Source organism: Amblyomma americanum, chromosome 8 (genome assembly GCF_052857255.1).
Source record: "Amblyomma americanum isolate KBUSLIRL-KWMA chromosome 8, ASM5285725v1, whole genome shotgun sequence".
NCBI lineage: Eukaryota > Metazoa > Arthropoda > Arachnida > Ixodida > Ixodidae > Amblyomma > Amblyomma americanum.
Window position 1 is genome coordinate 12,278,806 of NC_135504.1, and position 20,677 is coordinate 12,299,482.

General features: G+C 44.8%; 1 protein-coding gene across 11 annotated transcripts in view; it reads left to right on the forward strand.

Moving 5' to 3' along the window:
* The window catches only part of LOC144100920 (BAI1-associated protein 3-like), a 334,037-nt gene that overhangs the window by 247,158 nt on the left and 66,202 nt on the right, over positions 1-20,677 (forward strand). For all 11 annotated transcript variants that reach the window (XM_077633833.1, XM_077633835.1, XM_077633838.1 and 8 more), the window contains 3 exons: positions 1,595-1,863; positions 6,934-7,203; positions 12,935-12,979. In XM_077633833.1, the coding sequence (XP_077489959.1) occupies positions 1,595-1,863; positions 6,934-7,203; positions 12,935-12,979 (584 nt within the window). The remainder of the gene's footprint in view (positions 1-1,594; positions 1,864-6,933; positions 7,204-12,934; positions 12,980-20,677) is intronic.

Genomic DNA, 20,677 nt, shown 5'->3' on the forward strand with positions numbered 1-20,677 from the left:
GAGTTTCTTTAAATTTCATGAGAGTGCTGTTGTTTTCACTGATTGAGTGTCGAGTTGAAACATGTGTTTTCTATTTAGTACATGTATTTGATAGTCTTATTTTTTATTTAATTTTGTTACACACGCGCAGTTGTGTCTGGAATGCGCGGAATGAGATGTAGATGCAGCCAGTGTTGAAAATTATGTTTTCTATTTCTTGTTGCTATTATGTCTGCTTACGATTTGTGGTTTGGTTTATGGGGGTTTAACGTCCCAAAGCGACTGAGGCTATGAGGGACGCCGTAGTGAAGGGCTCCGGAAATTTCGACCACCTGGGGTTCTTTTACGTGCACTTACATCGCACAGCACACGGGCCTCTAGAATTTCGCCTCCATCGAAATTCGACCGCCGCGGCCAGGATCGAACCCGCGTCTTTCGGGCTGGCAGCCGAACGCCATAACCACTCAGCCACCGCGGCGGCTGTGCTTACGATTTGTTTATTATCTTTATTTCCTACGAGAGTAGAAATTGAATTACGTGTATTTTGTGTTCTGTAGCGCTGTTTCCTCCGCGTACAGTTTGCATGGGGTTCCTGACACAGTCAAGCGCAGGAAAGCGCCTTTCGTACAGAACCCTTTAGCTTCTTGTACAAGCAGACTAACAAAAAATAAATAAATAAAATCACACAGCCAGGACTCGATAAACGAGTGAACCGTTCGGTGCAGTGGAACTGTAAAATTCGTTATTTTTATTTTGGCACAAACTGCGCGAGAGTCTTATAGGGGCGCTGTAGAGTAACAGAAACGTAGCGAAGTACCGTAACGTAGCGTTATGTATCTTCCCTGCATCAGATCATGCGAGAAGTGCCCAATGAGGCCACAGATGGCACATACTAGAGAATGTTCATCTCCTTGGCCGCATGGCCTTTATGGCACAGGCGCACGTGCATAAGATATCTAGATAGCGACGGAGACAGCGTTTACCATACAACAAACTCCCTTGTTCCCGTATCTCCTGAACCGTGTAATACCTCCTTGACGAGGCGACCGCGCACACTAAAGTTGGCACACGGAACTGCGCATTTTTGCTCGGGGAAATGTATATTATCACACATGAACTTCAACCCAAAGCTATGAAAATGACAGAATAGGGAAGAACATACGGTTCAACGTCTGTTTCATGCGCAGAGAAAATCGCCGCAACGGCGGATAATCCGGCGACTCCTGCCTGGAGGGAAAAACAAATATGCTAATAGACGGTCCGTAAATTGCCTGCAGATTGACTACGGAGTATATGAAGAAATTTTTGTTAAGGAGGTCTATATGGTGTTGTATGGTGTGTGATGTTTTATGGTCCTCAGCTGAACGGGAAGGGGGGGGGGGGGCTACGTGAGGCAGCGCAGCCGAATTCCCCAGACTTAATTTGTGGCCACCTGAGATTAGTTGACGTGCACTGACATCGACAAGGACTCGGGTGTTGGTGCGGTTTTCCTTCATCGAAACGTGGCCCCTCCGGCCAGTGATCGGCCAACCGGAGCCACTGGGACCCCACGGCGGTTGGAGCTCCCACTGTCAGCCTCCTCTCTGAGGCAGACGCTCTTTGTTTAAAACCCCAGTGGGAGGAGCTGTACGTGGAGGTGCTGTACACGGTGGAGCACAAGCTTGGCTGCTCGGGTGGCGTCAGCCCCGGCGAGTTGCATGCGTACGCCCAGGCGGCGTTCGGCATGCCGGCCGACAACCACCGGCGACTCCTGGCGCTGGCCCGCGAGGAGAAGCCGCCCATCCCGGTGCTCAACGTGACCGTGGTCGAGGCGCAGGGGCTCGAGGCCAAGGACCCCAACGGCTACAGCGACCCTTACTGCATGCTGGGCATCCAGCCTGCCGGGTGAGCCTACTCTATTCTCCTTTATAGGCAACTGCGTTTATTTTGTATAAAAAATGCTGTTCCTGTCTTCATATGTTTTTCTGTCATGAGCCCTCTTGTATTTCTGTAATTTGAACCATCTTGCTTGTACGCTTTGCATTTTTCCACCATTCTTATGTGTATTATTTTGGCATGCAGTAGAAATCATTTGTCCTCACTAATCTCTTTGCTTTTATTGCATGGATCCATAACTAGCCTTTGGCTAAGGATCCAGACAGTGATGTTATGTACTGTACTGAAGAAATGATAATAAAAAGAATTGAATTGAATTGAATATTGCATGTATACACTTTCAACTTCCACTGGAATATGAATTCAAACATTTAAATTCATTGTAGGTACAACTTCAGGAATAAAACACCCGTGTTATAGACTCGGGGGGGGGGGGGGGGGGGGTGCTTGGGGCGGACTTGGGGGGGAATTGGGTGGGGCTTGTTCACGAACCTGGACTGCATTTCTTCGTACAAAATGTGTTCGGCATGTTTTCTAAGCAAGAGTGCAGTCCAGTGTCGCGAAGAAACACTGGGAGACTAATACAACGTTGCCACTACCTCCCCTTATTACCCATACCGTAGGGATTTGCACCGGGCCCTAGAACCACTGGCCCGTTAAATCAATATTCGGGAGCGCAAACTTTCGTTTTCAATTTTCCACTATAGAACAAGTCTCACCTGACATTACCGCAGCGTATACGTGTGGAAACGACCGCTGGTTGCGCCAACTGGTTTCTTTTCTAGCCTAGTTTCCAGCAGCTTCGTTTTCATTGAAAATCGCTAATTTAATGGTGTATGCAACTTTTAGTTTCTCCCAAATTCCTTTTAAGGTGGGTTTCTCTTCGCCAGTGTCTCTAAGAGCACAAGAGTAATGCGCGGAGAGGAGGTTACGGTAACCTGCTCTGTTTAGTCGTCGGCCGATAACGATAGCTTCACCGAAGACGACCCAAATATAACGGCTGACTGCTTCAAGAAGCGTTGGACTCTGCTTAAATCTAATCTTTTCTTGCTACTATAGTCGGATATCACTCAAAACCAAGGGGCAAATACCCCTCAAAGGAAGCCTGCCAGCCAATGGCGTCGACCAATCCTGAGTGACATTCTGGTTAATTCCCTTGTACTTGCTAATGTGACATCGCTGGGTACGGCGGATGAAAGGAGAATACTATGGCTTAATCGGATTAACTGTGGCGTCGTGGAAATCCGTCGACGCCATTGGCTGGAAGGCCTCCTTTGAGGGGCGTCTGCCGCTTCATTCTTGAGTTGTATCTGTCTATAAGCACCCTGGTCTTAATTAATTGCAGGAACGTTTTCCGCAAGCTCCACTCTCATGGTAACATCAGCTTTAATGGTACCCCTTAATATCAATAATAATAATAATTGTTTTTTTTTGGGAAAGGAAATGGCGCAGTATCTGTGTCATATATCGTTGGACACCTGAACCGCGCCATAAGGGAAGGGATAAAGGAGGGAGTGAAAGAAGAAAGGAAGAAAGAGGTGCCGTAGTGGAGGGCTCCGGAATAATTTCGACCACCTGGGGATCTTTAACGTGCACTGGCATCGCACAGCACACGGGCGCCTTAGCGTTTTTCCTCCATAAAAACGCAGCCGCCGCGGTCGGGTTCGAACCCGGGAACTCCGGATCAGTAGTCGAGCGCCCTAACCACTGAGCCACCGCGGCAAGTGATCGGAAAATGTCATTGGTGCCAGTTTAACACGCCCTCAGATTCACGCGCAGAGCAGCGGCTGGCTATAAAGAGGCGTTACCAAAATGGCTGATATCATGATTTCTAAAAATATGAAGGGGCTCTTGGGCTACCCCTTTTACTCTAGACCCTGCATATTAAACGGACACTTACGATAACGTCATCGAGTTTCTATGCTTGGGAAAGTCGATTGTATAGCTACTTGTGGCTGTGTTGATGTCTGTTCTGGAGCAGAGCGCGCATTTATTGCGGAGGAAATTGAATTAAAAGCGAACTTCGTTCTTGCCACCACTAGATTCAAACTAGTGTCGTGAACGATGGAAAGAAGAAAGCACACTGTCTGTGGAGCTGGTCGTGCATCATTACGAAAAGAACTCCGCAAAATAAACGTGGTCGAGTAGGAACCAGGACAGGACCAGAACTAATTTTAATCGATGGTACGCAGAATTTATACGTTCCTTCATGCCTGAAAAATCATGAATTAAGGGAGAATCACTAACTTCCTTCCTTTCCTATACAGAGTGATAGACGGGTCGCTTACACAAGGGTATCCTTCCTTGCGTGCGAAAAAAAAATCTCGGAAAGTTCAGGTGCCCCCTGGTGTCGACATGTCATCAAAGTTTTTGTGCCAGTCAGCAGAGACTGGCATGGCTTGTTTTGCGTAAATTAGGGCGGACGCCGCAATGCCGGAGGAAATTAAACCCCGTTTTGTTTTTATAGCAAGCTGGTGTTTCCGCGCTAAACGTTTTTAATAACACTGCTGTGCCCTCAGCCGTTCATTTATACAACGGCCCGACCGTTGTATATATGAACGGCTAAGGGAACAGCAGCTTTAGATGGAAAACAAAGCAGGGTTTAATTTACCCCTGAATTGCAATGCATGCCCTACGGCTACGCGCAACAAGCCATGCCAGTCTTTGCTGACTACCACAAAAACTTTGATGAATATGCAAGACTTGGTGGCGCGCGAACTTGCCGTCTTTTTTTCTTTAATTGTAAGTAAAGCGGGCGATTGTGTGCACAATCAGTCTATGACCTGGTTTTCGAAACAAAGGAAGCTTCTGAATCTCGCTTAATTCATGATTTGACAGACATGGATGCATAAAAAGTGCGTACTCCCGAATGAAAAAATTGGCAGTATGTTAACTTGGCTAGCAAGCATGCTTGCTAAGCATCTCAGGCTCGTTCATGGCAGCTCCGCTACATGCTCGCGACAGCCGTTCTATATATACCCCACGACCACGTGGCTATGACGTGGTATCACATCGTCTTACGACACCGCCATCGGATGTCATTACGTGGCTTCACATCACCCCATCGGATGTTCTTGAGGTCAAAGGTCAACTAAAGGTCATTGGTCAAGGTCAGCGGTCAAGGGTTCGACACCATGACTGTACCACATATGGTCATACACGGCTAACGTGGCTGAGCTGAAGGTCGTTCAAGGTCATTCTCCGGCCTATGCGACCACTGCTTTACCTAGCGTAGTGAAGCTTTTCGCTTCAAAATCAGTTGCGAGTCTGCACCTGTGCTGCTCCCCGCTCGTTCGTGTTTTTTTTTTGTAGTTCCCTTCTTAATGATAAAAAAAAACTAAGGGATCACCACACAGAAGTTAATGGCGGGTTAGCCTAACTTCACAGAACCGCGTTAAGAAGTAGCTATTGCTGCCATTTTTTAAAAATGGTTTCCTTCATCTCCCGGGCATTACAGCAGGGGGCTACATATGTTAAATATAGATTCGAACAAATTTATTACAAGTATGGAAAAACATAATTTGATGTGATGTATACAATGCTGGATTGAAAACTGTTCGTATCTTTGAGTTCCAACAAAAAAAAATGATTATCGAAAGACGTCGCCCTTCTCAGAAAATTCCGAGACCTCCAAGCCATGGTCCAGTCACTTTATAGGTAGTTTTGTGCCTGGATATACTGTTCGCAGCTAGTGCCTAATCTAGAATAATAAATACTGCGCAAATATTCGCATATAGTATTATTTCTGCGATCGTTTAACTCTTGCCAGTTAAGATTATGTTTTGTTTCTTCATGCTATGTTTCCGGCTGTAATTTCGTTAAAAAAAACACGACTTCCCCATTCTGAATTTTTCTCATTTACTTATCAGCTGAGATGTATGTGGGTCCGAACAAGCGCATGCTTATTCAGGAACTGATCGTACATGAGTGAAATATAGCTGTGTTTCTAGATTACATGCTACATGACTGAAATTCCGCCTCAAGAAACACAAAACAGAAGCTTCTTTATTGCGAAATTAGTTAACATGTATATCCCATCTTAAGTCAGATGTAGAAAACAGGCCTAAATACATCAATTCCCTTCTTGTGGTCGCATTGTGTGCATTTACGGCCAGTGGAGGCCTTACCTGCATTTTATTTATTTATTTATATCATTTCTAGCTCATAAGATTTTCAGTCAGCGTAGCGTCTTTGTTATTACAACGCCGTAACCTATCGATGCAGGCCAAATTGATCTTGTTATCAGTGCTTGTCCAACATTCTTGAGAAATTTTTAATATTCGAAAACGTTAAGGCACTGGTACAGAAATATTGAAGATAATGGTCCATTCTTCTGATGTGTTGCAAAATATTTCTTTTACAGCCTCTCCATCATCCGCATCGAGCAGTTGAGACTGTCACAAAAAACCAATGGCGAACGCTTTTGATGTTAGCGAAAATGTTAATAGTAATAAAGCTCAAGTCTGCCGGCGGGAGATGTGTGCTTATAGTCAATGTTATAGTGAGATCTCGCAATATATGAAAAAAAAAAAATTTCGCTCATAAACTGTTTCCCGTTCAAAAATGCCTATGTCCACAACTGAAAGACAATATTTGTTTCCTTTCCTTGTATGCTTGAATTTTGCAATGAGTGCAATTTTGGGGATGTCTGTAATTGTATATATGTATTTTTGTTTGTTTATATAAAATGCTTTATTGCAAGTGCAACGTGATGTTGCCATTGCGAGGTCCTGCGGCTTTGTCAAGCTGTCAAAGTGGCTGCTTTTTTCTGTAGGCCTACAGCATCATATAAAAGCGAGGCAAATAAAGCCATTGTTATCACTATTATTAATATATATTCTTTGCTATAAACTCGTGATTCATGCTTTTCTGTTACTATGTGTTTTTTTAACATGGTCCTACAATCCATCTAAAGGCTTATACCGGCTTCTCTCGCCGGTGCTGCTGTTGATGGTGACAAAATAAATTATTATTATTATTATTATTATTATTATTATTATTATTATTATTATTATTATTATTATTATTATTATTATTATTATTATTATTATTATTATTATTAAACTCCTGTTCTCGCAGCAACGTGGACCCGCAGAGGCGGCGCCGACGCAGCAGCAGCGCCACCAGCGGCTGCGGCTCGGACGAGGAACCTCCGGCGGGAGGCCGTTCTCCCGCCGGCAGCGCCACGGGCTCCCCGCGGCGCTCGCTGCGCAAGTTGGGCGCCTCGTTCAAGAAGCGGGAGCCCCGCAGCGGGTCGCTCGAGGGCGCCACCGTGCCGGCGAAGTTCATCCGCACCACCACCGTCAAGCCGGCGACGCTCAACCCGCGCTGGAACGAGCGCTTCCGCCTGTGAGCACCATCGGCTTCTCTCTTTCTTAGCACGTGTTCTCTCTCCCACACCGGGAGTAGGATCGTGTGCGTACAACCTGAAACACTGTTTACCTCCCTGTTCCGCAGGTTGCTTGTTATTTTCGCGGTTATTCATATGCTCAGGGGCTCGAAAGTAATTCTCAGCCCATCGCTGTGACGTCTCTCATAGCCCGGATGGAGCTTCAGAACATGAATGTAAAATTTGTTTTTGAGTGTCCACATTAACTAGGTTCTCTGTTCAATTATTACGCCTAATGGATTTAAACAGGTGTACATGAAATTTTCCACATTTTTGACACGTATTTTTGAACATATAAAGGATTAGATGGATTTTAATTATGTACCTATGGTTAAAAATATTCATATTTATATTTAGTGGTCGACTGAGATAACTGCTTACTTGTAATGTTTTCTATTTGGAAGTTAACTACACGCAGCTACAGAGAGACAAAGGCCTGGTCGGGTGTTGTAGCCTTCACCTTCCGTCCCTGGTGCAGATATTTTATATACCTGCTCGAAAATGAAATAAACAAAAAAACGCTTTTATCATCAGCATTATAGTCTTGGTTTGTTTATTTCTCAGTACTGGCAGCGATTCCGAGAGAGCAATAAAAAATGTGCCTGAATTTTTCAGTCCAACAGAGAGTTTTTCACCAGACAAAATGAAACAGAAAACTACGACGTGAAAAGTCGTCATTGCCATTACTAATTAAATTATCGAAATTTCTTTTAATACTGTCAAACATTTCAGCCCTATGAGCCAGCACAGCAGGGCATGATGCTATATCACGATGATAAGGCGAAGTGTGTATAGGTGAGGTCGGAACTGTCGGAACAATGTCGAGAGGCAAAGCGTCACCGCATGCATATATGTACTAAGATCGTTAAAAATGAGAAATACGCATTTTGGGACACGAGCTTGATATGCAAATGAAATTGGAGCGCAGTCAGGAACACTTGGTAATCACTGGAAATGAGTTCTTCGGTGTTGGCAGAGATGTTTGAGAGTATCTGAACTGGCGTTGTAAAACCGGTAATTCAGGCCGAACACAATACCTTCCTGGCTGATGAAGTGAGTGGATCTCGGTTACCTGTAGTGCCAAATGCAAAGACCTGCAATTCTAGTTTTTCCCATTCGCCAGTTGACAACAGGGCCTCTATCATCGATTTTATTGATTCCAAATTTGCCGAAAGCGCATGTCGACCGTCTGCCGCTCCGTTGTTACGGAGCCATAGCCTATGAATTCGTCACCACACGGGGTTTATTCTGTGTTTTCTCTGAGGCTTCACCTACAAGAGAAGCCTGCGTTAAGGTGTTCGTGTAATATGCGCATATTACTAGCGCACATTCGGACACAGAATTAAATTCCTCCCCTTCCCCAAAAACAACAGAAAGGAATTAGCTTTTGCCTTTACCCAGTCAGCTGACATTCGCTTCAGGGGACAGAACATGGGTGTCGCCTCATGCTTCCAAGCTAATCAGTGAACTGATTTGCCTAGCCGCGCTGAAGAATTTTTTTACGCTTCGTCCCGGACTCTTCACCCTGCAATGAAACGTAGTGCTTACAGTGCCGAGAGGCAAACGTCACCGCGGACATACATGTGCTAAGCTCGTTAAGCATGAGAAAGACGCATTTTGGGACACCAGCTTGATGTGCAAATGAAATTGGAGCGCGGTCAGAAACTCGTACCTTGGCAATCATTGGGAATGAGTTCTTCGGTGTTGGTAGAGATGTCTGAGAGTATCTGAACTGGAGGTGTAAAACCGGTAATTCAGGCCGAACACAATACCTTCCTCGCTGATGAGGTGCGTTAATTTCGCAGGAACGCGGCGTGCTAATCATTCTCACCATATACACCTTTCAGTCGGTACTCCCGAGAGGCCGCTTGTTGAAGCGATGAACGAATTTCCAGCCGGTACGTTTTATTCCATTTGAAAGGGCGCACTGGAAGAATGGAAACAGCACGCACTTGCCAAGAAAAAAAAAGAAGCAAGGAAACAAACGAATATACGGGAGCTAAATCAGAGCCCTCATTGAAAAGCGGCGTTTCTGTAATTGCACAATGGAGCCAAACTCAGCTACGGTTGCTTCAGGTGTTATGCGGCTCTATACATTTCTTTCATTTCGCCCCAACGCTAGGGGCACAGGGGAGGCGTAGCATACGTTTAAAAGAAGTGAAAAGTAAAAGTTGGATCGAAACTTTTTAAAGCGTAACGGGTGTTTTCTCGAAACACGGAATGCAGGCGTAGAAACGTGTTTCCACGTAGTTCGCTTTGTTTTTTTTTTCTCCTCTAATCACAGAATTTCCGCTCTTACAGCACTTCTACTTTCTTCCCAACCTTTTCATTTTTGCTATTTCGCTTCAATTCCTGTCCCGCAGCAAACAGCTTTTTCGCGTCGCCTCTCTACGGAGTGGTGGAAACACGATCGACATCGATCCTGGGTGTGCTTCTCTCTTCTTTTCTGCTCTCGATTCCTACTCACTTTCGGCCGATTTCTTTTGACGGCGCATCTTTGCTGGCGAGCTAATAACTAAACAGAAAAAAAAATGCCGACTCGCAACAGAACCAAGAAATTCTTTCTCTTCTCTGAGAGAACGCCATGCCTCGTCGGATCGACTAAAAAGCTTCTAAATCTCCCCCCCCCCTCCAACTTCCCCCTCAGACCCTTCTCTTAGTTCTTTTCTTCTCATTGAGCGTTCCGTAGGCGTTTTTATTAGTATCTACTTTTTTTATTTTTCGTTTCGCCTTAAAATCAAAGTTCCACCGTGAAGCTCTCCGCTTCTATCGGAAGACCGTGTAATCTTTCGACGGAGGTGCACTTTCTTTTATTTTTTTTTTGCGTTCCCGCTGTTCTGCCTGTTCTCTGTTGTTTGCGCCATTCGTGCTTCGAGCCAAACAATGAGACTGGGCAGGTGGAAAATAAGTCGACAACACTGGCTGTCGCCTTCTTTCTCGCTGAGTTGCTTAGCTCTCGAGATTTAATTTAGCGCCTAGGCTCCGCTCGAACCGGTTGCTTATTGATTCAGTCGTAATCGCGTAATGTAGCGCGGCTTCGCGTGTCTATTTTTCTCGCAGGCGTGCGCTCGTGTATGTATTTGAGCAGACACCGTGTTGCAGAGTGTTGCCAGGAAATCGGCAGTTAGACTGTAGAAAGCTTGGATTGCCCCTATTTCCAACTCACTCATGATGCGAACCAGTACTTGACGGCAGACGGACGAACGCAATAAAAGCACCTTTGCTTTAGCACGTGATTGAAATCTGCAGTAGGTCAATTAATAATACGAATTAATAAAATTACAACCAATTAATAGAAACGAGGTGGCATTTGCATACTGAGGCATATATTGCAGCGCCCTATTTTAAGAAGGATCATGATATATATAAAGAGGCCTTAGAAGTGATGTATAAGAGGTTTCATTTATGACGTGATGCGCCGGCCACTTTACCAGTGGGTTATGGACCCTGGCTTCAGTTACTAGAGTGCGCAGTCATAGCGCTTGCGTCATGCGATATTGTGACGTTCTGGCGCCACGGCTGTGAGGCCTGTCACGTATATGATGACGTCATTTCGTGTACACGGCACGGACTACGCACAAGCCTTTAATAGTAAGCAGGGAAAATTGCCTGACGTCCGAAAAAAAAAATGCGGAGAAAATAAATGTCACCCACTTTTCTTCGCTCTCACCCACATGATTGCACCTTATGAGATGCCCAGTTGTACCACGTGATCATATGTGCAACATTCATTTGAGAGCCTACACAGATGTTCATATGGCTTCTCATAGCTCTAGCCCACCTAAAGCGCCATTCTTTCATGTTGCCGCCGTTCTCCTGGCTTTTATGAATACTCCGTATTTTAAGTCTCTCCCGCAGCAGTGATTGGCCCATTGCGCTCACGTGACACATCTCACGGTTAGCGGTGGTCAGAACATCAGCGGATGCGCAAAGCACGGCAGCGTCGTAGCCGATTGCAGGAGAGGTTTCACGAGTGATCACCCACTGAACGAAATTAAGTGTTACATGAAATATTGTTTTAATAGACGTGGAGAACAATGGCAAAAATTCCTGTTTTTTATATGCACTGTGAGGTTTCGACCCTTATTTTATCGCGAGGAGTAATAGAGAAAGAAAGATCGATGAGGAAGCCCGGAGGAAAGGGTAATGTCGCTACGTTCCATGTATAATTGGACGTTTGGCATTGTTAGGCAGCGTTATTTCTGCATGGCCGGGAAATGCCTGACATAGCGGTCGCATACAGTACAACGCCGATTCCTATATCGACGCCATTTTTACTTTGGAGCAGTTCGGTGAGAAAGTTATCGCTTCTTCTTGAAAAGAAAGAAAAAAACGCAAATTATTTGAGCGGATTCAAACTACTTTCATTCAACTTTACATCACGCCTGGCGCGACAGGCTAGACTGATCGATTGGTTTATAGATTAATGGATAGCGTTGCGGACGCCGGGAAGAGAATCAGGTGCAAGAGAGTGCTGCCGAGATACAGTTGCCGCGGCCGGTACAAACAGGGATTGCTGGGGATTATTGGCAGATGCCACTGGCGCCCAGTAGGCTTAACTCAGCTCATGATGACTATTGGTATGGTGATCATAAATATGAATTCAGAATAAAGCCGTAATAATCGAGCGCGCCGGCGTTTCCCGATTTTCTTTTCCTCAAAGACCATTGGGTTGGGCCAAAGATAACGAAAAAAATGAAGAAAGTCAGTATAGTTTGGTGACATCAACTTACTTCAACAGAGAAACGGTTGCAAAAAAAGTGGCACGAGACATGACAGCGTCAACGGACATTCTAATCAACACGTAATAGTTAATTCTAGACGCTTGTGTTTAACTACTTTAGCGTTCCTAATGAACCCACCGATTGGAAGCTTTCGAAGAAGTTGTAGATTTTACAGAGGGATTCGAAAAATTCGAGACTCCTCTACCGTGGTTGAAATCTTGAGGTGAAACATCAAATTAATAGAAAGATATACGAAATTCGCAATGCCTTTGTGCTGACCCCAGGGGGTCGATATCAATCCGCAGCTATTCACGACAACGCGATTTGTGATGTACATTGTTGCCTTTGGCATGTGAAAATTTTATAGCGAAACATAATTTGGGAGAATAGAATTAATGGCACTTTTTTGGAAGATTTTTAAGAAACAGCGGCAGATAGGAAAATATATATTCACCCAGATTTTGTTTTTCCTTCTATTCCACATAAACCTCAGTCTTGTTCTCATAAGACCGCTTAAGATACACCCTCCCCTTCACACCATCGGCCAAGGTCCAGACTGCACCGGACAGAGCATATATCCATCAGTCAAGCGCTGAGGATTCCCCTTATATACGCTGAGAAATTTTAAAATGAGCTGAGATTACGCGAAGACGTGTGTTCTTGAGTTTCACTGCTTGTAATGCGTACTCGTAGGATGGTTGAAATATTTACGGGTTTAAAGGTTTCCGCATGTTTTTTTATGGGACGAAAATGCTGCGAATAAAAGGTCCGGACATTACCGTACACTGTTCGCTTTCTGACCTGTTTTTAATAATCTTGCTAAGACGGACGCCAGGTCTTTCCGTGCTGAGAGGCTGCGTTTGCCATTCTATCTTTCATGCGGCCTCGTAGCGGCAGATGATTGATCTTGCTAGGTGACCGTTTGCCCTCGCCCTCCTCATCCCGTGTTTTCTCTATTTGATTGCAGGGATATCGACGACATCTACTCGGATCGACTCCACCTTGACGTCTGGTGAGTGTCTGCCATACACTGCAATTTGTCGAAACAGTCTCATAGAGAGAGACAATCCCAACCATTTGTAGACGGTAAAAAAGGAATGAAAAAAGATAAGAAAGAAAGAAAGGAAGAAAGAAAGAAAGAAAGAAAGAAAGAAAGAAAACACAGAAAAAGAAGGCATATAACTGCCGAGTCATAAATATTCGAGGTCGCAATTATTAAACTCAAAGTCAATTTTTTTTTTTTTACTCCTCAATCTCTGCACTTCCTTCATTTGAACTCTTGAGGGTCATGCGGCGAAGTAGCATTCTCAGATTAATATTGTCTCCTACCGGGGTTTGGTTTTCTTTTCACAGAACGTATTTGGAGCTTACAGTCATCCGATGAGGGCTAAATCTTTCTGTGTCAGTCTTTCTTTTTGTGCGAGCATCAGTCAGGGTGCATGCCAAGAAACCAGTGTGTGATTCGCAGCTATTTGGACAAGCGCTTCTAGTTCGCACTGCTGCCACTACGAGCCGCGTGACGCTGAACACTCAAAAGAAGTGCGGAAATTGCGAATGTTCGGTACATCCATTGATTTTCTGCGGCTGTCGGATATTGTGTGACCGCAGGAAATACTTTATAGGATGGATTTTTTCGGCAATGAGTAAAAGCCGGCCATCAGAATTACCATGTTCGCGCTGAATCTTTCGTGATTGTGTGGCTTTTCAAAGTTACTAGTTCAAAATATTCCCATTTCAGTTACGCGATGTTCGCTACTGGTGGCCTACAGATGGCACTAGTTGTTGAATTGCCAGGAATGCTGGGAATGATCTGGGGCTTCCAAGCTAATCTAAATCCAAAAGTGGGAAGAGTTGTTAACCCTTACAAAAATTTCTTCAGTGTATAGACTGTCCTTAGACTTTTCTCAATAAAGTCTATAGACTCTCTATGGGTAAACCCTAGAGAATACAGATCGTATAGACAGTTTATAGACAATCTATAGATTTATGGCCGTACACATTTAGTAGACTTTGTCTGTATACAGTCTATACACTAAGAATAGACAAAATGAAATACCTATAGGAAAGCAATAGAGTGTACAAGAAGTCTATAGACTGTCTATAGACCAATTTTGTAAGGGTTATCTACAAATAGAAAGAAGTAGAAAAAGAGTAAGGTATCCTCTAGGCACTTTCATTCTTAAAAAGATGTGCGCTGGAGGACAGCATACTTCCTTTTTGCTCACATATAGGCATATTCGTGTTTAGAGTGCACATGAAGTCTGGCGGTGCGAGAGCAAAATTGTTGCCGCGAAGTGCGGTTGTTAAAGTGGACGAAAAGTAATATGTAAACCTTATAATGCGTTTCAAAAATAAACGAAGCAAGGATACTCGGCGAACTTTCCAGACTAGGGGTTATAGAAACGAATAAATACTAAAAAAAGACACTGTGGAAGGAAACACCCTAATGCTTATCTCTTCTTCGCCGCCCCAAAATATACAGCTGGGAATCTCGCTAGCATAGTTTAAAAAGAAAACTCCCGAAAACGACATGAGAAGCACACTAATCACATCCTGCCATCACACTTGCGCAAATGTTCTTTGAACGAAGCGAAACGGAGTCGCATTTGCTCACTCCGTCGTTGAGAGATATACGGACACTCTTTAGCCGATGAGTCCGCCCGAGGCAAAAAAAAATTCGATAACGCAGAGCCGGTGTTGTAATACCTAGAGTAAGAGGTAAATGGCGCGTTGGATAGAAATGAAAAAGAAAAAAAGAAAGTTGAAGCGATTTTGTGAAATTGACGTGAAATGGATTCGTTGCATACATAACCGTTCGCGGCGTAAATCACCGTTAGTAAGTTTAAGATAAGGCAGCTCGTCCTCGTTGGGCACTGATCTGCGTTGGTCGCTTAGGAAAGAGCTGTTGTTGGCTTGCGATTAATGTTGGGCAACCAGAGAAAATTAGGGGCTTGTTGAACGAACCTCACTAGCCCGATTCGCGGTCTTGATCGTATTCAATCTCAACGAACCAATGGGGAAAACTAGCAAGTTGATTTTAAATGGTAGCAGTTTTTATCCTTTGCTGATAAGTCGCTAGATCAGACCTGGGCATTTAACTGCTCTCTTCTTTGGAATAAAGAGAGGTATTTTGCCAGACTATAATTATAATTGTTTTTTTTTTTTATCATGGGTCGGCTAAACCGATCTCACTCTTACGACCACTAACGGCTGAGGGACTTTCACCGGAGTAACAGGCGTCGGCACCGCCGTCTCGTTCGTAATATGCCGTAACAAAAAACTGTCGCGTGCACGGGGTACCCAAACAATTTTTTCTTAGGTTGACCTGTATATTAGCGGCCTTGTGAAACGAGGCGTGAGCGCTGTGGAAAATGCGCCAATTGTGGTCTATTTGAGCAATGCTATGTCCCCGCAGCGGTGGCTCAGTGGTTAGGGCGCTCGACTACTGATGCGGAGTTCCCGGGTTCGAACCCGACCACGGCGGCTGCGTTTTTATGGAGGAAAAACGCTAAGGCGACCGAGTGTTGTGCGATGCCAGTGCACGTTAAAGATCCCCAGGTGGTCGAAATTATTCCGGAGCTCTCCACTACGGCACCTATTTCTCTCTTTCTTCTTTCACGCCCTCCTTTATCCCTTCCTTTACGGCGCGGTTGAGGTGTCCAACGATATATGAGACAGATACTGCGCCATTTCCTTTCCCTTAATTGGTTTTTGGTGGAAAGGAAATGGCGCAGTATCTGTCTCATATATCGTTGGACACCTGAACCGCGCCGTAAGGGAAGGGATAAAGGAGGGAGTGAAAGAAGAGAGGAACAAATAGGTCCGTAGTGGAGGGCTCCGGGAATAATTTCGACCACCTGGGGATCTTTAACGTGCACTGACATCGCACAGCACACGGGCGCCTTAGCGTTTTTCCTCCCAAAATCAATTATTATTATTAATGCTATGGCCATGGTTGAATGAGGTTATGAGAAAAGGAAAAATACGGTAGTGTTTCACTTGAGTGGAAAGCAAAACAGAGCTGCGAAGAAATATGAGAGGGTGAAAGAGGGTAGAGAGAGAAAGAAGAGCATGTAACCGGACAGTACTGCATGGAACGGGCCGCCACGGTGAGGTACGGTATGGTACAGCATGGTACGGTACTGTACAAAATATTATGTATGCTATGGTATGCAATGCTATGCTAAGGTATCGTACGATATTGCATGGCATGATATTTTATGGCATTGTAATTGTACGGAATGGTATCGTATGATATGGTATGGCATGGTATCGTATGGTATGGTATGGTATGGTATGGTATGGTAGTGTGGTGTGTTGTGTAGTGAGGTCTGATATATGGTATGGTATTGCGTAGTGTAATGTAAGGTGATGTGGTATGGTATCGCACGGTTTGGTGTGCTACGGTGTGGTAGCGTGTCGTGCAGTGTGCTGTGATGTCGTACGGTATGGTACGGTATGGTATGGTGTGATATCGTATGGTATGGCATGATACGGTGCGGTATGGCCTAGTGTACTGTAGAGTAGTGTGGGGGGGGGGGGTGTCATGGCATGACATGGTATGTCATGGCGTGGCATGCAATGGTATGGTAGAGCGGATATAATGTCCCGACGCTGCATCTGGCCTATGACTCCTGTGAGGGAGGTCGTCGTGGAGGGCTGCGCAGTAATATAGACCAACTGTGGTTTTTTACCATGCGCCGACGTCGTACAGTACACCTACGCCTTTTGAATTTCGCGCCCATCGAAATGTGCCCTCCGCGGCCGGGTTTCGATCCCATAAACGTTTGCCCGCCACCAGGACGCCTTAGCCACTCAGCCACAGCGAGAGATGGCATATAAAGTCGACTTACGAGTGGGTGGAGATGTGGAATGCGGTACGGATATTACTAAATGAACCTTTGTTATGTTCTAGTAATAAAGCACTCTGGCGTTGCTAATACGCAGTAGCCTAGATTAACGCATAATTAACCGAATTAGCCTAATTAACTCAAATAAATGAGGTTTTGCTAGTAGTCGTGCGGCTAGTGGGAAGCGCAGCATGCACTGTTAGGACTGTCCCACGTTGAGCTGCGCATCGCAATAGCAGCCGCTGCACTTTTGTACCTGGTTTTCGCCTGTCTTGTTTGCTCACAGGTTATTCCATAGTACAATACTTTTCATTATGCTAAATGGTAAGAAGAAAGCTGTATCAAGGAATAAGAGACATGAATTTATTGAAAGGACACTCATATCTCTATTTCAGTGACATTTCTCAGCTAGATCATTATTTAATAAGGACCGGTTTTTCAATCTCATGTAATTTCTACGATATTCTGCCAGAAGTATTATCATGAAGTACGGCTTAAAAAAAGACTTAGGAGGGATGGGACAGTATGCCTCGCATAAAAAATTAAAAAGAGAATGTGCATAAAATACTTATATCGCGTATGTGCCATAAAACTTAACACATTAAATAATGCCGCACGGAAAAAGTCCGGTACGATCCGCCGTTTGGAGCAGGAGTAGTCAGGAGGGCTACTCAAAGGAGCATGATAGAAAGGAAGCCATTTTGAGGGCCGTTCGACTTTGGCCTTTTCGCGAAATATAAACAGAATGAGGTTCTTCATACTTGCCTGAACGGATCAAGAAACGATTGCATATCGGTATTATCAGTGCGCACAATAAAAAGTGTAAACCGAGTCACTGTGAATACACTTTACGAATTCTTTATTCCTATTTTATTCCTGCACACGGGAACGAGAAATAATTAATAGCCAGTTTATTTCTTTTCTCTTTATTCTTTTATGCTTACGGCGCTTTCTGCTTCTTTCTGTGTTTGTGATATTGTTGAGCGGGGGAGTTTGAACGCGCGGACGAGGCAGTAACAATGACGGTACGCACTGTCGCCCTAATGACATAACAATTTGTTGTTTTTGTATTGCAGTGCCAATTTTATGCATTTCTTTTTTGCAAGAACCAGTAAATTAATTTATTCGATTTACTGACACTTAAGTATTGCAGTAAATTTAGGCATCGTTTTCCACAGAACCGAGTGTTCGATAGTGGCTGCTATTTTCTTTGCGTTTTATTCTTGACTTCATCCGGTTCTCATGCTTCAACTTTTGCTTATTATAAACACCGAGTTATCGCCTGCATTAGTAATAGGTTTTTACTTAAGCCATGATTCGGTCTCAAATCTTCTACACGCGTAGTAACTGCCTGAGATTGGCTGCGCATCTGAAATGTGTTAATAGGGATGGGAAGAGCAGACATGAAATGAAGACTCTCAGAAATAATTTATTCGTGGGAATGAATTAATGAATCAATCAATCAATCAATCAATCAATCAATCAATCAATCAATCAATCAATCAATCAATTCCTAAACTTTCCGGCGTGGCACAAAGGTCAATCGAAGAGCGAAGTGGGAAAGATAGCGGGAAGCGAAAGGTAGGAAGATGGAGTAGGAGCCCTGAAAATGATGAGAGCATGGACAAGCGCTGGATGCGTGGACCCGTGGGCTGCTATTGGGGGAGGCAGGCAGAAAGGCGCGTGGGACCTCATGCCGTATTCATTCGCACCTGCCTCCACTCCCGTCCGCCACCGGGCAACGTCCATCCGGTCTTTCGGTTGACCGCGCTCTGCTCACATGCAGCGACACTGCGCAGTCCGTGTTCAGGAAGCCAGCATCCCACGCGCTTATCCAATCGAGAAAACCCAAGGCCGTCGCTTCGCGAGAATGCCATCGTTTCTGTTTACTTGCCTCCCGACGACGGGAACCCGGCTGACGCCGGCGAAAGCGGGTTCCTTCCGCCGATTCCGTACTCTACTGGAACATAGGCACTCCAAGGCGGTGTTGAGAAACCTGGAAACTAGCGCTTGTTCAATAGGATAAAGAAAACGGGAAAAAATGCTGAAGGTCGTCGTTTCCCCGAACGTACGCTCTTCTCCCCCTTTTTAGCGGGATCTGAAACGCACGTGGCGCGACGAAAACAGCTCTGTCGCGCGGATGTACGCCGAGATTGTCCAAGGTATTTGCATTTTCCCGACAAAAGTGAGTCGTGGCATTTCCAGCTAACTTTCTGATGTGCCGAGGAGTAAAATATATAAAGAAGGGCACAGCGTCCACAGGGAAAATCTTTTTGCACTTCAGAGATTGAATTAGGAACCGAGAACTTGACGACCCGCTTTGGCGTCTTGCGAAGCGATGTACTCTTAGGCTGATGAGCTTTTACTCTCCACGGGAGACGAATCCTTATTTCTGCTCAAGCTGAGCCGTCCTTGTCGCATTCTCTGGAGGCGTTTTTTTTATATATATTGAAGTTATAATGGCGTCCCTCAGCACATTTAGGAGCGCGGCTGTTACTCCAAATCGGTACGTGTAAAAAGGAACTTCTTTTGGAAACATAATTAGCTGGCAAAAAGCGCACAGCCCGTCTTGCTTAGTGGCATGGGCTGGGACAATTGATTTATAATTATTTGTTTTACCTTTCGCGAGGTTTTTAATGCTGGTGTAACGTAGTACTACGTAAATGCGTTGTCGTCGCACGCGCGCGCACGCACGCACATAGAGACAAGGCGCTCTAACCACTCTGAAAATCAGGGAATGCAAATCACGATGTCAGTGCACGTTAAAGATCCCCAGGTGGTCGAAATTGTTCCGGAGCCCTCCACTACGGCACCTCTTCTTCCTTTCTTCTTTCACTCCCTCCTTTGTCCCTTCCCTTACGGCGCGGTTCAGGTGTCCAACGATATATGAGACAGATACTGCGCCATTTCCTTTCCCCCCAAAACCAATTATTATTATTATTATTATTATTATTATTATTATTATTATTATTATTATTATTATTATCATCATCACGGGGTATGCATAGCGAACTCAAGTATGTAATGCAGTGTTGGGAGAAGAAGGTAGGAGTAGAAAAAACATTGGTCCTTTCGCTGGATTAAGCAAATCTATGTATAACACCACATCGCGGGTAGCACTACCTCTACACACCTGGGTGCTGCACGCCTCATATAATCATGGGGACTGCGAGAGGAGTATGCAGCTTTTCCTTTATAGTTCGTTTTGCTATGTGTGGACATCATCGATGGCAGTGGAGTTGGGCGCATACAGGTTAAAAACAAACAGCAGTATTTAGTAATAGCACTCTAACACAGGCACCGCATAACAGAGATGGGCTGGAAATGCGAAAAAAATGCTTGAAACGAAAAAAAAGATGTAACAGCCATGTTGAGCAGTAGAACCATATAAAAAATAAATGGAAAGAAGCCAGGAAGAAATAAAGAAATCAGGACAGAAAGGAAGAAAACTGAAAGACGAAACACGGAAGAAACGAGGGCAGAAAGAAAGAAGGCAAAGAAGAATAAATAAAGAAGACAGGACCAACGACGGAGAAAAACTCGGAGCAAACGAAAGAAAAATAAGCGAAGACGAAACATAGTGGAAAAAAACAAAGGAAGAAACAGAGAAAGAGTAAATGAAAAGAGGAGAGGCATCCTAGCGCCTGTGTGTTGCTCGAAACATTTCACACGCTTCCTTCTGGACGTTCTTCCACCGCAGCAGAGCCACGCAAAGACCTTCTTTTCTCGCCGCGATTCTTGCTCAAGAAATGGCGGGGCTGGAAGACGCGAACGGCTGGGGAAGGCAAAGAGCACTCGACGATGAGAGCCTCATAACGGCTAGCAGCGCGCACCAGAAACACACCGCTCGCCTCTGGTCT